The sequence below is a fragment of the Colobus angolensis genome, unplaced genomic scaffold (genome assembly GCF_000951035.1).
Source record: "Colobus angolensis palliatus isolate OR3802 unplaced genomic scaffold, Cang.pa_1.0 Scaffold178, whole genome shotgun sequence".
NCBI lineage: Eukaryota > Metazoa > Chordata > Mammalia > Primates > Cercopithecidae > Colobus > Colobus angolensis.
In genome coordinates, this window is record NW_012114910.1 from 4,962,473 (window position 1) to 4,976,505 (window position 14,033).

The 14,033-nt window shown below is 45.6% G+C and overlaps 1 protein-coding gene across 2 annotated transcripts in view; it reads left to right on the forward strand.

Annotated features, from left to right (window-relative positions):
* Positions 1-8,081, forward strand: part of CIAPIN1 (cytokine induced apoptosis inhibitor 1) — an 18,799-nt gene extending 10,718 nt beyond the window's left edge. Inside the window, exons 5-9 of one of the 2 annotated variants that reach the window (XM_011938836.1) lie at positions 2,100-2,268; positions 3,734-3,807; positions 5,039-5,154; positions 5,955-6,036; positions 6,989-8,081. In XM_011938836.1, coding sequence (XP_011794226.1) covers positions 2,100-2,268; positions 3,734-3,807; positions 5,039-5,154; positions 5,955-6,036; positions 6,989-7,099 — 552 coding nt within the window. In that variant the 3' untranslated portion in view covers positions 7,100-8,081. Of the gene's footprint in view, positions 1-2,099; positions 2,269-3,733; positions 3,808-5,038; positions 5,155-5,954; positions 6,477-6,988 lie in introns of those variants that run through there. The other variant, XM_011938835.1, reaches the window with a different exon arrangement.
* The last annotated feature ends 5,952 nt before the right edge of the window (positions 8,082-14,033 follow it).

Here is a 14,033-nt window from a genome sequence, read left to right on the forward strand (position 1 = left end):
CGGAGCTTGCAGTAAGCCAAGATCACACCACTGCACTCCAGCCTGGGCGACAGAGTGAGACTCTGTCTCAAAAAAAAAAAAAAAACTTGTGAGAATAATCAACTTCGAAGAGACTCAACTTGGCCCATGTGGGTTGGGGCTTGTTCTTGTCTCCTTGGTCCTAGTTTAGTGGTAGTGACAGCTGAGGGGCATGAGCAGCAGCTCTGTTGCTTCCAACACCCACCTCTCAGTAGACCCGAATCCTAGGCTTGGGTGAACACTGTCACCTAGTTCAACCTCACATTTTTGGTGGGAAGTTGGAATAGGTTAGGGGGCAAAGTTCCTTTTCTGACAATTCAGTGGAAATATTTAAATTAAGCAGAAGTGTTTGTATTTCTACACTCTTTGATGTTAAAATTTTCTTGGATGTGGGAGAGGTAAATGTTACAGCATGATAGCTGTTGTGCCTGTTATTTCTTACATAACGTAGGGCCTTAAATTCTTTATTTTTTAAAATTTTTTTTTCTTCTTTTTTGGAGACAGTCTTGCTCTGTTGCCTAGGCTGGAGTGCAGTGGCACGATCTCTGCTCACTGCAACATCCGCCTCCTGGGTTCAAGCAATTCTCCTGCTTCAGCCTCCCAAGTAGCTGGGATTACAGGCATGCACCGCCATACCCAGCTAATTTTTTGTATTTTTAGTACAGATGGGGGTTCGCTATGTTGGCCAGGCTGTTCTCAAACTCCTGACCTCAGGTGATCTACCCGCCTCGGCCTTCCAAAGTGCTGGTATTGCAGGCGTGAGCCACTGCATCCTGCCAGGCCTTAGATTCTTTATGCCAACCTTTTCTTATTTTTCCTTTTAGTTTAAGGTTTTCTGTGCTTGATTTTAAAATAAGGAATGTGTATTAGACCGTTCTTCTGTTCCTATAAAGGAATACCTAAGACTGAATAATTTGTAAAGACAAGAGGTTTAATTGGCTCACTGTTCTGCAGACTGTACAGGAACCATGGGCGTGCAACTGCTGGGTTTCTAGGGAGGCCTCAAGGAACTTTTACTCATGGCAGAAGGTGAAGCAGGAGCAGGCACATCACATGGCAAAGGCAGGATCAAGAAAGAGAGGAAGAGTTGGGGTGGGGAAGGTGCCACACTTTACAACAACCACGTCTCATGAGAATTCGGATAGTGCTAAACCATGCATGAGAAATCGGCCCCCATGATCCAGTCACCTCTCACCAGGCCCCACCTCCAACACTGGGGATTACAATTCAACATGAGATTTAGAGGGGACACATATCCAAACTATATCAGACTCCTCATAAAAATTCACTTTATACTGAAGCATACAGAATATAAAGTGACATCCTACTCCTTGCTCACACTTCTCTCCCCAGAGGAAGCCACCAATGCCTTTTTGTATGTCCATTCAGACCTTTCCTATGTATTTACAAGCATCTACATGCACATACTTTTTTAAAAATTTAGATAAGATCATATGCATACATTGTTCAATCACCAGCTTTTTTCTCACCCTTAGGTATCATAGACACTTACCCACTTCAGTGTATTTCCCTTCATTCATATTAATGATGTAATAGTATTCCATGCAATAGATAGACTATGATTTATGTAACCAGTCTATAATTATTGGACATAGAGATGGCACCCTGACCCTTTTATTCTACCTTCATTCTCTGCTACTTTATCCCAAGAAACATAGAAAGGATTTTGCTCCCCCTTTGTGTTTTGGGATATAAATTTCTGCTGTGTTCATTGTGGGCATTCTTTCCTGTTACACAGTAGGACCACATCTGGTTCATTGGTTCATTTTCATAATTATATTACATCCCCTACAATAACTAGCATATGCTTCATACCTAATATTTTATAACTACTTTTACATTTTCCAAGGGGTAGGCTCCAAGTAAACATGCAGACAAAGGTTATACTCTAGGGTTCCTATCAGTGAGAAACTGAATGTGAGGCATAAAGCGATACCTGTTACCATCTACTGTTATATATTTAATGCACAGAAATGAGTCTTTAACTCCTGTGTAGGTAGACATAGTAAACCATTTTATAGAGGAGGGTGGACTAATCTTTTTGATGTCTTGAATTCTAGCTGCAGCGGGAGCCCCTAACCCCTGAGGAAGTACAGTCTGTTCGAGAATACCTTGGTCATGAAAGTGACCATCTGCTGTTTGTTCAGATCACAGGCAAAAAACCAAACTTTGAAGTGGGTTCTTCTAGTCAGCTTAAGCTTTCCATCACCAAGAAGTCTTCTCCTTCAGGTAAGGCTGGCCTAGGGACATTTCTTCTGTTTGAATGGGCTTAGAGGGACATGTTAGAAATTGAGCCAGCAATAAATGAAATGGTGATATTTTTAGAGGTTTAGTCTTTTGATTTCTGCCATTTCCACATAGAAGAATACTTAATGTACTGTTATCATGGGCATATTAGGATCCCAAACTGAAATAATGCATAGGTATTATCTAGTTCAGCTCCTTCTTCTGCACCAGAAGATACTGAGACCTCCTAATTCTACAGGACTGAGTCACACAGTTAATTAATGAAGTCCTTCCAGGTCCTGGAATCAACGTTTATCCTCAGAAGACCTCACAGTGTAGTGGTAATGGCAGATGAGAGTGCCCTGTTCCTGTTCTCATGTGCTTTTTTCCCCTATGCCAGAAAAATCAACTGTTCTTACTTTGAGGATGCTAAGACACTTACAAAACTGTATTTCTTCTGCCTAGAAAGTTGTGTACAAGCACACACGTGCACATACACACTGCCCCATCCTCATCCTTCCTATCACTATTTTTAAATGCCTGAATTGACCCAGCTGTGAGGTATGCACACATTTACAGATATTTACTGGTACATCCCCACTTGTATGATTTTGACCATCTAACCTAAATCTTGAAGAAATCCTTTGGAATCTAACCTTTCAACTCATGGTTCCAGAATGAGTAGGAATAGCTTAGAAGAACAGTTGGCCCTGTGGCAGGTGTGAGCATCCAGCTGTAACAATGATCACTAGAGGGTACTCTTACCCCAAGGGCCTGCGAGGATTTGCGCACACTGCATCTGAGCCTCAGCTCTTGGGCTCTTCCTTGCATTCTCCTGACTAGACAGAGAACCAGGAGGTGTGAGGTTTGTCTGCCACTGATGGTGTTACCTTGCCACCAGCAGCTCTAGAGCCTATTTTCTTGTATGTAGCAGGTTTACTTGAGGCTATAAAACTCTGCTATTTTTAAAGGTTTTGACACATTTCTCATTTAATCCTCAAAACACCTGCAGTAACATAGGGAGTACGATTTAGCTTCATGTTATAGGATGGAAACTAAGGTATCGAGGAGGAAGCAATATGGAATGGAGGTTAAAAGCATCAGACAGACTTTGCAGCCTGTGGAACCAGCCTAAGTGTCTAAACCTGTTTCCTCAGCAGTAAAACTAGGATGACAGTTACCTCATAAGGTTGTCAGCAGAATTAAGTTAGATAATGTATATAAAGTGCTTAATATGGTTCCTAGTACAAAGCAAGTGCTTAGCAAATGGCGACTGCTGTAACTACCAGAAAGTGGTTGGCCCAAGGTCAGACCTCTTAGAGGAGTAGGGCTGGAATTTGAACCCACATCTTCTGCCTCCCAGGCCAGTGTGTTCTCTTCTACACAGCAGAAAGCATTTAGGTATGTTTGTAATTAATAGTTTCTGACTGTTTTTATGGAGTTTTTTTCTTTTATTGCTTGGACTCAGTGAAGCCTGCTGTGGACCCTGCTGCTGCCAAGCTGTGGACCCTCTCAGCCAACGATATGGAGGACGACAGCATGGTGAGCTGGCACCACGGTCACTTGATGGCTTTCTTTCAGGCCCCAGTTTGGGTGTGAACAGCTATAGTGACCTTTCTGGACTTGTAGGTGTGAATGTATTTAAAGCCCAGATTTATGACTATGCCTGTCACTTACATCTTTGATTTAGAAGGAAACTCCATGTTGGTGGCTCTTTTTTTTTGGAGACAGAGTCTCGCTCTTTTGCCCAGGCTGGAGTACAATGGCACGATCTCGGCTTACTGCAGTCTCTACTCCCAGGTTCAAGTGATTCTCGTGCTTCAGCCTCCCATGTAGCTATGATTACAGGCACATGCAACCATACTTGGCTAATTTTTGTATTTTTAGTAGAGACGGGGTTTCACCATGTTGGCCAGACTGGTCTCAAAACTCCTGACCTCAAGTGATCTGCCCACCTTGGCCTCCCAAAGTGTTGGGATTACAGGCATGAGCCGCTGCACTCAGCTGTGTTGGTGGCATTTTAAATTTTTTAGCATTTCTTTTTCCCCACATAATTTCTTGTTCTCACTTCATATGATATGTTGAAAACTCTTGTGGGCATGTGTAAACCTGAAAAGATTTTGTCAGCTTAAATAGTTTTATTGGCACCTTTGTTTGGGCAAGTTGCTGAACGTTCCATGCTTTAAAAAGCCCTGTTTTCCATCTTTGATTGGCCCTGCCTGTAATAAAGTTCTTCATTTCTACACCTCTACTATTGAAGTTAGTGAGCAAAATAAGTCAGGTTCATGCTCTCATAGGGTTTACAGACTAAGTGTCTACACATTTACAAAGAATTACATAAAGATATATATAACTGTTTGATTTTTCTCTGGGATTATGTAGAAGATATTTTGTTCCCTTTTTCACATGACTCTTCATAAACACTTCTCTCCCTCTCTGTTCTGCCTGTTCCCTCCCTTCTCCTCATTCTTGCCCCTAACCCCCAACATGTGTATATTCTGTACACAATGCTGGCCAGTCTTACGGCTTTTTCTCATGTAAATTTGTTTCTAATTCCTTCGCATCCTAGTGCATCTTCTGTGGATGTAGTTTAACTCACCGTTGGCCTCTTGAGCATGTGGTCAGGTTGAACATGATGATCAACCAAAAGTAGGACAGGGTGGATACCTTCTTTAGCCTGGACTCCAAGTTTCCTCTCAAAGCCTGTGGTCACTTTAGCTTTTCATTAGCAGAGACCACGACTGTGTCACTCATTGCTTTGAACACTCTCCAGGATCTCATTGACTCGGATGAGCTGCTGGATCCAGAAGACTTGAAGAAGCCAGATCCGGCTTCCCTGCGGGCTGCTTCTTGTGGAGAAGGGAAAAAGAGGAAGGCCTGTAAGAACTGGTGAGTGCTGGGGTGACTGGAGCCTGCTATGCTGCATCCAGTGGCTTTGCACGCAAGTCATCACAGTGCTGTACTATTTTTAAAACATACGTTTTCCAGCCTGGGCAATACAGGGAGACCATCTCTGCAAATAATTAAAAAAAAAAAAAAAATTAGCCAGACATGGTGGTATGTGCCTGTGGTTCCAGCTACTTGGGAGGCAAAGGCAGGAGGATCACTTGAGCCTGGGAGGTCGAGGCTACAGTGAGCCATAATTGTGCCATACATCTAATTTCACTCTCCCTCAAAACCCTACCAGTGAGCCACGATTGTGCCACTGCACTCCAGCCTGGGCATCAGAGTGAGACCATTATTTGTTTTTATAAATGGATGGGAAGGATTGTAGAAAGTTAATCAGTGGTATTCAGGCTTGTTTAATCATCAGTGTTTTTTAAATGTAAAAGCTGCCAGCATTTACAAATCAGGAAATTACAAGTGAAAACAGATTTTTTTCCCCTTCTGTTCTTGAATTTGGAAAATATGGCAAACTGGGTACTCTTTCCCCAGCATGATAACCAGCTGAAGCTGAGTAGTGGCTGCCCTCTGTAAACAGAGTACACACACTCTACTTCCCTCATCCTCCTCCCACTCCTGTCTCCCTCAGCAGCCTCTCCCATTGCTGCTGTCTGCCTGGCTCATAGGCTTCTGAGTTATGACACCGGTGTGAAGAGAAAAGGCTTAAAGCACATTTTGGCACTGTTAGGATTTGGAATTTCTGGGTGGTGACAATTCTCATTCATTAGTTACTGATTTTCCCACAGCACCTGTGGCCTTGCTGAAGAACTGGAAAAAGAGAAGTCGAGGGAACAGATGAGCTCCCAACCTAAGTCAGCTTGTGGAAACGTAAATATCAGGATCATTCCTCGGCATTCACACACCCCCAGGGGGATTAGGCCTCCTTCTAAACCAAGCACATACAAGCTCCACCTCAAATATTTTAGTAACAGACAAATGCGTGAGCACACGAACATAGGTAGTAATGGGGAAAGAGGCTTTCTCCTGAGAGTGAGAGTGGGTTAGCGTGCTTGTGCTGGTCGGGGAGGGTCTTGTTGTTGTTTTTTTTATTTTTGGCCCATTTCTTTGTACTTCAGAGTGAGACCGGATGGTTAGACATTTAGCTGAAGTTGGTTGTATTTTGAACTGCATAGAATATAGAACTATGGCCGGGTGCGGTGGCTCACGCCTGTAATTCCAACTACTCCGGAGGCTGAGGCAGGAGAATCACTTGAACCTGGGAGGTGGAGTGAGCTGAGATCGCACCACTGCACTCCAGCCTGGGTGACAGAGGGCCAGGTACGGTGGCTCACACCTGTAATCCCAGCACTTTGGGAGGCCGAGGCGGATGGATCACAAGGTCAGGAGATCGAGACCATCCTGGCTAACACGGTGAAACCCCGTCTCTACTAAAAATCCAAAAAAATTAGCCGGGCATGGTGGCAGGCGCCTGTAGTCCCAGCTACTTAGGAGGCTGAGGCAGGAGAATGGCAGGAACCCAGGTAGTGGAGCTTGCAGTGAGCCAAGATCGCGCCACTGCATTCCAGCCTGGGCTATGGAGTGAGACTCTGTCTCAAAAAAACAAAAGAACTGTGGCCTCCTAGGGAACTTTTCTTCACTGTAGTTTTTCACGAAACCAGAAATCTTGAAAACTCTTAATATTTGGGACTCAATTGGACCTGCAAACATACTCAGCCATTTCCTTCAGGCCACTGTGACCACATGAAATTAGGAATTTCTGTCTTCTGGCTGGTATGCCTGGGATAAGCTGACCCTTGGCTTCCCCATTTTCTCTCTCCAGTGCTACCTGGGCGATGCCTTCCGCTGTGCCAGCTGCCCCTACCTTGGGATGCCAGCCTTCAAACCTGGGGAAAAGGTGCTTCTGAGTGATAGCAATCTTCATGATGCCTAGGAGGGACCTGACATGGGACCCATCTGCTCCTCCAGCCAACTCCTGTCCCTCACATCCCACCACGGTGGCTCCTCCCACCTCCTCTGGATTTGTTCACTCTGAGATCCATTTGCAGAGTGGGTGCTTAGCAGACAGAGTGAAGCTGGCTAGGGGGCGCAGTGGTGTGTAGTGCTGCTGTGTATCAAAAGACCAAGGTGTTATGGGGCCCGGTTACTCAGAATGGGATGGGTTTCTTCACCTCATGTTAAGAGAAAGGAGTGCGTCCTGAAGAAGCCCTTCTTCTGATGTTAAAATGCTGACCAGAACACTCTTGAGCCCAGGCATCCTTGAGCATTAATACTCTGTGACAGAGCTCCAGACCCCTGCCCCGAGTCTCATCTCAGCAATGCTGCCACCTGCTTGTCTTTCAGAGTTGTTAGTTTACTCCATTCTTTGTGACATGAGTCAAGGGTCTCACAACCTCCTCAGGGCACCAGAGGACTCACTCACTGGTTGCTGTGATGATATCCAGTGTCCCTCTGCCCCCTTCCACCCCCAACCACATTTTACTGTAGCATTGCATCTGTGTCCTGTTGTCATTTCTGTTAACCTTCAGGTATTAAACTTGCTGCATATCTTGAGATATCTTGAGATTCTGTATGTCTTGTAAAGAGAGGGGATGTGCATTTTTGTGTGATGTTGGATAGTCATCCACGCTTAGTTTGGACCATTGGAGGAACTTAGTGTCACACACAAATGGGGCTAGTCCTACGCTTAGAATAAGGCCTGTCTGCCCACTTTAGAAGAGCCCAGGTTGGTGAGCATTTAGAGGGAAGCAGGGCAGAACTCTGAACAACAATAAGTCTCTCTGAGCAGAGACCCCTTTGTTCTTGTTACCCACCCGTACGGACTAGGGATCAATCTTGCCAAATATTTGGAGAGATTGTGTGGATTTAAGAGACCTGGATTTTTATATTTTATCGGTAAATAAAAGTGTTCATTGGTATCTGTCCTTGAAACTTGATTTGATTCTCCAAGTTTGCTTTTGCTTATGCTAGTCCCTGCTGGTGGATTTTAGTTGTTGGTGTGGCTAATTGAAGTTTGGCTCCAAAGACCCTTTTATATGCAGGTCTAAGATGACCCCTAGTGACTCATGCCCTTGTATAATAACCTCCCCTTGAGTTTCAGTAGGACCTGTGAATGTGATAGGATAATCCGTACTGCGATTAGGTTGCATTCTGTGGCAAAAGTGAAGGGATTTTGCAGAGGTAATTAAAGTCCCTAATGGACTTTAAGTTAATTAAAAGGGAGATTATCCTGAGTGGGCCTGACCCAATCAGTTGATCCTTTAGAAGAACTAGAGAAGAGTTTCTTTTGCTAGCCGTGAAGAAATAAGTTGCTGTATTAGTCTGCTCTCATACTACTATAAAGAACTGTCCTTGACTGGGTAATTTATAAAGGGAAGAGGTTTAATTGACTCAACAGTTCTGCATGTCTGGAGAGGCCTCAGGGAACCTTACAATCATGGCAGAAGGCGAAGGGGAAGCAAGACACCTTCTTTACAAGGCGGCAGGAAGGAGACATGCCGAGCAAAGGGGGAAGAGTCCCTTATAAAACCATCAGATCAGGCCGGGCGCGGTGGCTCAAGCCTGTAATCCCAGCACTTTGGGAGGCCAAGACGGGCGGATCACGAGGTCAGGAGATCGAGAGCATCCTGGCTAACACGGTGAAACCCCGTCTCTACTAAAAATACAAAACATTAGCTGGGCGTGGTGGCGGGCGCCCGTAGTCCCAACTACTTGGGAGGCTGAGGCAGGAGAGTGGCGTGAACCCGGGAGGCGAAGCTGGCAGTGAGCCAAGATCGTGCCACTGTACTCCAGCCTGGGAGACAGAGACTCCGTCTCAAAAAAATAAAAGTACTGAGGCCTGGCCTGGCACGGTGGCCCACACCTGTAATCCCAGCACTTCAGGAGGCCAAGGCAGGTGGATCACCTGAGGTCAGGAGTTCGAGACCAGCCTGGCCAACATGGTGAAATGCCGTCTCTACTAAAAATACAAAAATTAGCCAGGTGTGGTGGTACATGCCTGTAATCCCAGCTACTTGGGAGGCTGAGGCAGTTGAATCGCTTGAACCCGGGAGGTGGAGGTTGCAGTAAGGCAAGATGGCGCCATTGCATTCCAGCCTGGGTGATAAGAGTGAAACTCTGTCTAAAAAAAAAAAGTATTGAGGCCTGATGTCCTTGGACGTTCTGAGTCAGCCCAATGTGGACCGAGGTGGGGCTAGGGGTGTAATCTTTCTTCTTTTTTTGTTTTCTAAGGTCTCTAGCTTAGAACTTGGCAGTGTACATTTGGGACTTCCTCCTTCTGAAATCACTCAGAAGCAGTAAATGGAGGGGATAGCAGAGACAAACCACACCTTCTTTGGGGTTAGGAGGCAGCCAAAACAACCACAAAATACTTGGAAGGAGGTGAGAGCAGAGGCTTTGGAGCCAGAGTGTGGACAGGAGAGAAGAGAGAGCAGTTGAGGGTGCAAACCTGCTCCAGGTGAAGAAACCCCTGAGCTGCCGAATGGGCCCCTGTTTGTAACAGTGGGGATCCAAGTGCACAGGCAGGCAGTGGAGCTGAAGGGAGAACCCCACAGCGGAGCCTGGCATGCTGGAAGCACTCTGGTCTCTGCACTGGAGAAGAGAGACTGTGAACAGCCCAGCTGCCTGTCCTCGTGGCAGGGAGAAGGCTAAACAGAAACCTTACCAAGTATGGTGAAAATGTGGCCAGGTGGGAACTCACTGTTGGTGAGGATACTTTGGGCAATGTCACCCTCATGTCACTTTGAACACTGGCTGCATATTAGAATCACCTGGATAGCTTCCAAAAATGAACCAAACCAAAACAAAGCCTATTCCTGGGTTTCCTTTCCAAAACCCAATTCAGTCAGAATCCCTTGGAGTAGGGTGTCAGCATTTTTGCAAAGCTCTCCCAGGTCATCGTAGAGTGCAGCCAGGATTGAGAACACTGCCCTAGAGAAATTTTTTGGCCCATGCACCAGGAGACAATCTAAACAAGTATTCAAAGCAGCAGTACTTCTAAGAGACAATCCAAATGGCCATTAACAAGAGTGTGAATGAATGAGCTGTGTGTCCAAGCAGTGGAACACTGCACAGCAGTAATGAGCTATAGCTGTGCACTTCAACATGGAAGAATCACGAAGCAAAAACAGCCACAAAAGCAAGTCACAGAAGTGTGTGTGTGTGTGTGTGTGTGTGTGTGTGTGAAATATTTCATTTACATAAAGTTCAAAAACATGCCAGCTCCATCAGCCTGTCATTAAGGATACACACATACACATGTGCATATACATGATGTATACAAACGTGTGTGTGACAAAACTAATAAAGAAGCTCAAGGGTAAAATTCAGGACCACAGTTGGCTCCAAAGAGAGACGGGAGAAAGAGGCAGGACTTCATAGTAGCAGGAAAGTTCTATTTCTTTGGCTGGATGGTGGGCATACAAGTGTTAATTTTTATTGGTTTGTGTACCTGCCATATACATGATGGATTTGTATTTCTTTTTTTTTTAAGACGGAGTCTCACTCTGTAAACCAGGCTGGAGTACAGGTGGAACCTCTGCCTCCCAGGTTCAAGCAATTCTCCTGCCTCAGCCTCCCAGGTAGCTGGAATTATAGGCGTGTGCCACCATGCTAAGCTGATTTTTGTATTTTTAGTAGAGACAGGGTTTCACCTTGTTGGCCGGGCTGGTCTCAAACTGCTGACCTCAGGTGATTCACTCGCCTTGGCCTTCCACAGTGCTGAGATTAGCAGGCGTGAGCCACCATGCCCAACCGATGGATTTGTTATTTCTAAGAAACTTCATTGAAAAAAACCTGAAAACCCCTCACATAAAACCCTGGGTCTTAAGGATAATACTGCTAGCCCAGGACAAAGTCCTGCATCTCCCCAACAGGAACCTGAACCTCCGTGGAACACTTGACACCGTTATCTCATGCAAAAATTTTAAACTAGAACTAGTAAGGCATCTATATAAAGCTGCCTCAGAATAATAATAACAGTGGGAGAAGGTTGCCACAGAGCAGGTGAATACTGTTTGTGACCAAATTTTTTGCTGCAAGTTACACAAATGTATAAAATAGCTTTGTGCTGAGTGGGGGTGGGGACGGGGCAGCTCTCGGGTGGCTCTTACTTCACCCCTCTGGGGAAAAGCAGGGACAGAAGCCCCCACTCAGCCCTTAGTGACTTCAGGTCTCACCTTCAGTGGTCACTCCTGGTGGTCAGCTGGTGGTCTGGTCATTGGTTACCTGTGGCCCACCATCCAGCATTGAGGCTTTCACCTCTGCAAAGCACTGTGATGATCTGGAGACTGCATTTAGACTCAGCTGGGTTAGAATCCTCTCTCCTTTCCTTCCTTCTTTCCTCCCCTCCCCTCTCCTCCCCTCCCTTCCCATTCCCTCCCCTCCCTTCCCCTCCTCTCCCCTTCCCTTCCCTTCCTTTTTGATTTTCCATAATTACTTAAACATTTTTTCTCTTAAATCATGAACGATTTCAAATACAGAGAATTTCCAGTAGACAACTGGCTCTGCTGTGTGTGATTCCGATCGCTCCTTTTTTTATACACAAGTGTTACAGCAGTGGTGAAATCCCTTCGCTGCCCTCCTAGAGGACTCCTTTGTCCTGAGCTGATGTATGTCTTATCCAAGCCTGCTACTCTGCAGAAAAGTGAATATTGAATATGTCTTTTTTATGAAATTCGCATAACATAAAATGAACGATTTAAAATAAACAATTCAGCAGCATTTGGTACATTCATAGTGTGGTGCAACCACTGCCCCGATCTAGTTCCAAAATGTTTTCATTGCCCTAAAAGGAAACCCCATCCCCCAGTAAGCAATCCCTTCCCGTCGTCTTCTCTCACCATCTCTGGTCACCACCAGCAGGTGTTCTGACTCCACGGAGTTACTTCCGACATTTCATATGAATGAAATTATACACTGTGTGACCTTCTGCAGTTGGCTGCGTTAGCTCAGCACAGTGTTTCAAGCTTCACCCATATCATAGGGCGTATCCATGCAGAAAAATCTTCCTTGTATGGTTAGACCACTTTTGTTTATCCATTCATCTGTTATAGGCCTTGGGCTGTTTCCAGCTTTGTGCTGTAGTAAATATCCCACCATGAACATGTATGGCAAGGACTAAACAAGTCCTTTGGGCCGGGCGCGGTGGCTCACGCCTGTAATCCCAGCACTTTGGGAGGCTGAGGCGGGCGGATCACGAGGTCAGGAGATCTAACCATCCTGGCTAACACGGTGAAACCCCATCTCTGCTAAAAATACAAAAACTTAGCCAGACGTGGTGGTGGGCACCTGTAGTCCCAGCCACTCGGGAGGCTGAGACAGGAGAATGGCGTGAACCCGGGAGGTGGAGCTTGCAGTGAGCCGAGATCACGCCACTGCACTCCAGCCTCAGCGATGAGCAAGACTCCATCTCCAAAAAAAAGTCCTTTGAAGGCTGACTTTTTGGCTGTGACAGTTTCTCACACTTTCCTTGTTTTGGATGAGCTTGATCATTTTTGAGGACTGGTCAGGGTTGGTTGGTTTGTTTTGAGACAGAGTCTCACTCTGTTGCCTAGGCTGGAGTGCAGTGGACTGATCTTGGCTCACTGCAAACTCTACCTCCCAGGTTCAAGCAATCCCCCCATCTCAGCCTCCCAAGTAGCTGGGATTACAGGCGTGCACTACCATGCCCAACTAATTTTTGTGTTTTTAGTACTGTCAGAGTTTCACCCTGTTGGCCAGGCTGGTCTCAAACTCCTGACCTCAAGTGATCCGCCCACCTCGGCTTCCCAAAGTGCTGGGATTATAGGTGTGAGCCACCATGCCTGGCTGAAGGCTGATTTCTTAAAGCCCTGATCCCTTTGCTTGTCTGAATATTTCACCCCTGTGTTTGCCATGCTGGATTTGGAAAAGGGCACAGGGAATATTCAGGTGATGGCAGTTCAATTATGAGGAAATGGCAGGTTTTCTTTTCTTTTCTTTCTTTTTTTTTTTGAGACAGAGTCTCACTCTGTTGCCCAGGCTGGAGTGCAATGGCTCGATCTCAGCTCACCGCAATCTCTGCCTCCCGAGTTCAAGCGATTCTCCTGCCTCAGCCTCCCGAGTAGCTGGTATTACAGGCACGCACCACCATGCCTGGCTAATTTTTGTATTTTTAGTAGAGACGAGGTTTCACCATGTTGGTCAGGCTGGTCTCGATCTCTTGACCTCATGATCGTGAGCCACTGCGCCCGACTGGAAATGGCAGGTTTTCTAAGACTGTGGTCCCCTAAGAGCAATGTGAGAGGTAGAGAAGTAGCCATATTGGCACATCCCGAAACAGGTGAGAGAGGGTCCAGTTCCATTGCTTCAAGGAGAAATAGGCTCAGGCAGGTAAGGCACATGTGTCCAGGTCCAGTGGCCAGTCAGTGGCAAAGCAGAGACTCCAAACAGGTCCCTGACCCTTTGTGTTAAAATGCATTTTCAAAGATAAGCTTTTTTAGCTCCCACGTATGAGTGAGAACATGAGATAGTTGTCTTTCTGTGCCTGGCTTATTTCACTTAACATAATGACTATCCATCCATTTTGCTGCAAATGACAGGATTTCCTTTTTTTTTTTTTTAATGGCTGAATAGTACTCCGTTGTGTACATGTACCAAATTTCTTTATTTATTCTTCCACTGATGGACACGGGTTGATTCCATATCTTGGCTATTGTGAATAGTGCTGCAATAAGCATGGGGGTGCAGGTATCCCTTTGATATATTGATTTTCTTTCCTTTGGATAAATACCCAGTGGTAGAATTGCTGGATCATATGGTAGTTCTATTTAGGGGAGAGGGAGTGATGGGGAGAGATTGGTTAATGGGTGCAAACAAACAGTTGGATAGAAGGAATAATTTCCAGTGTT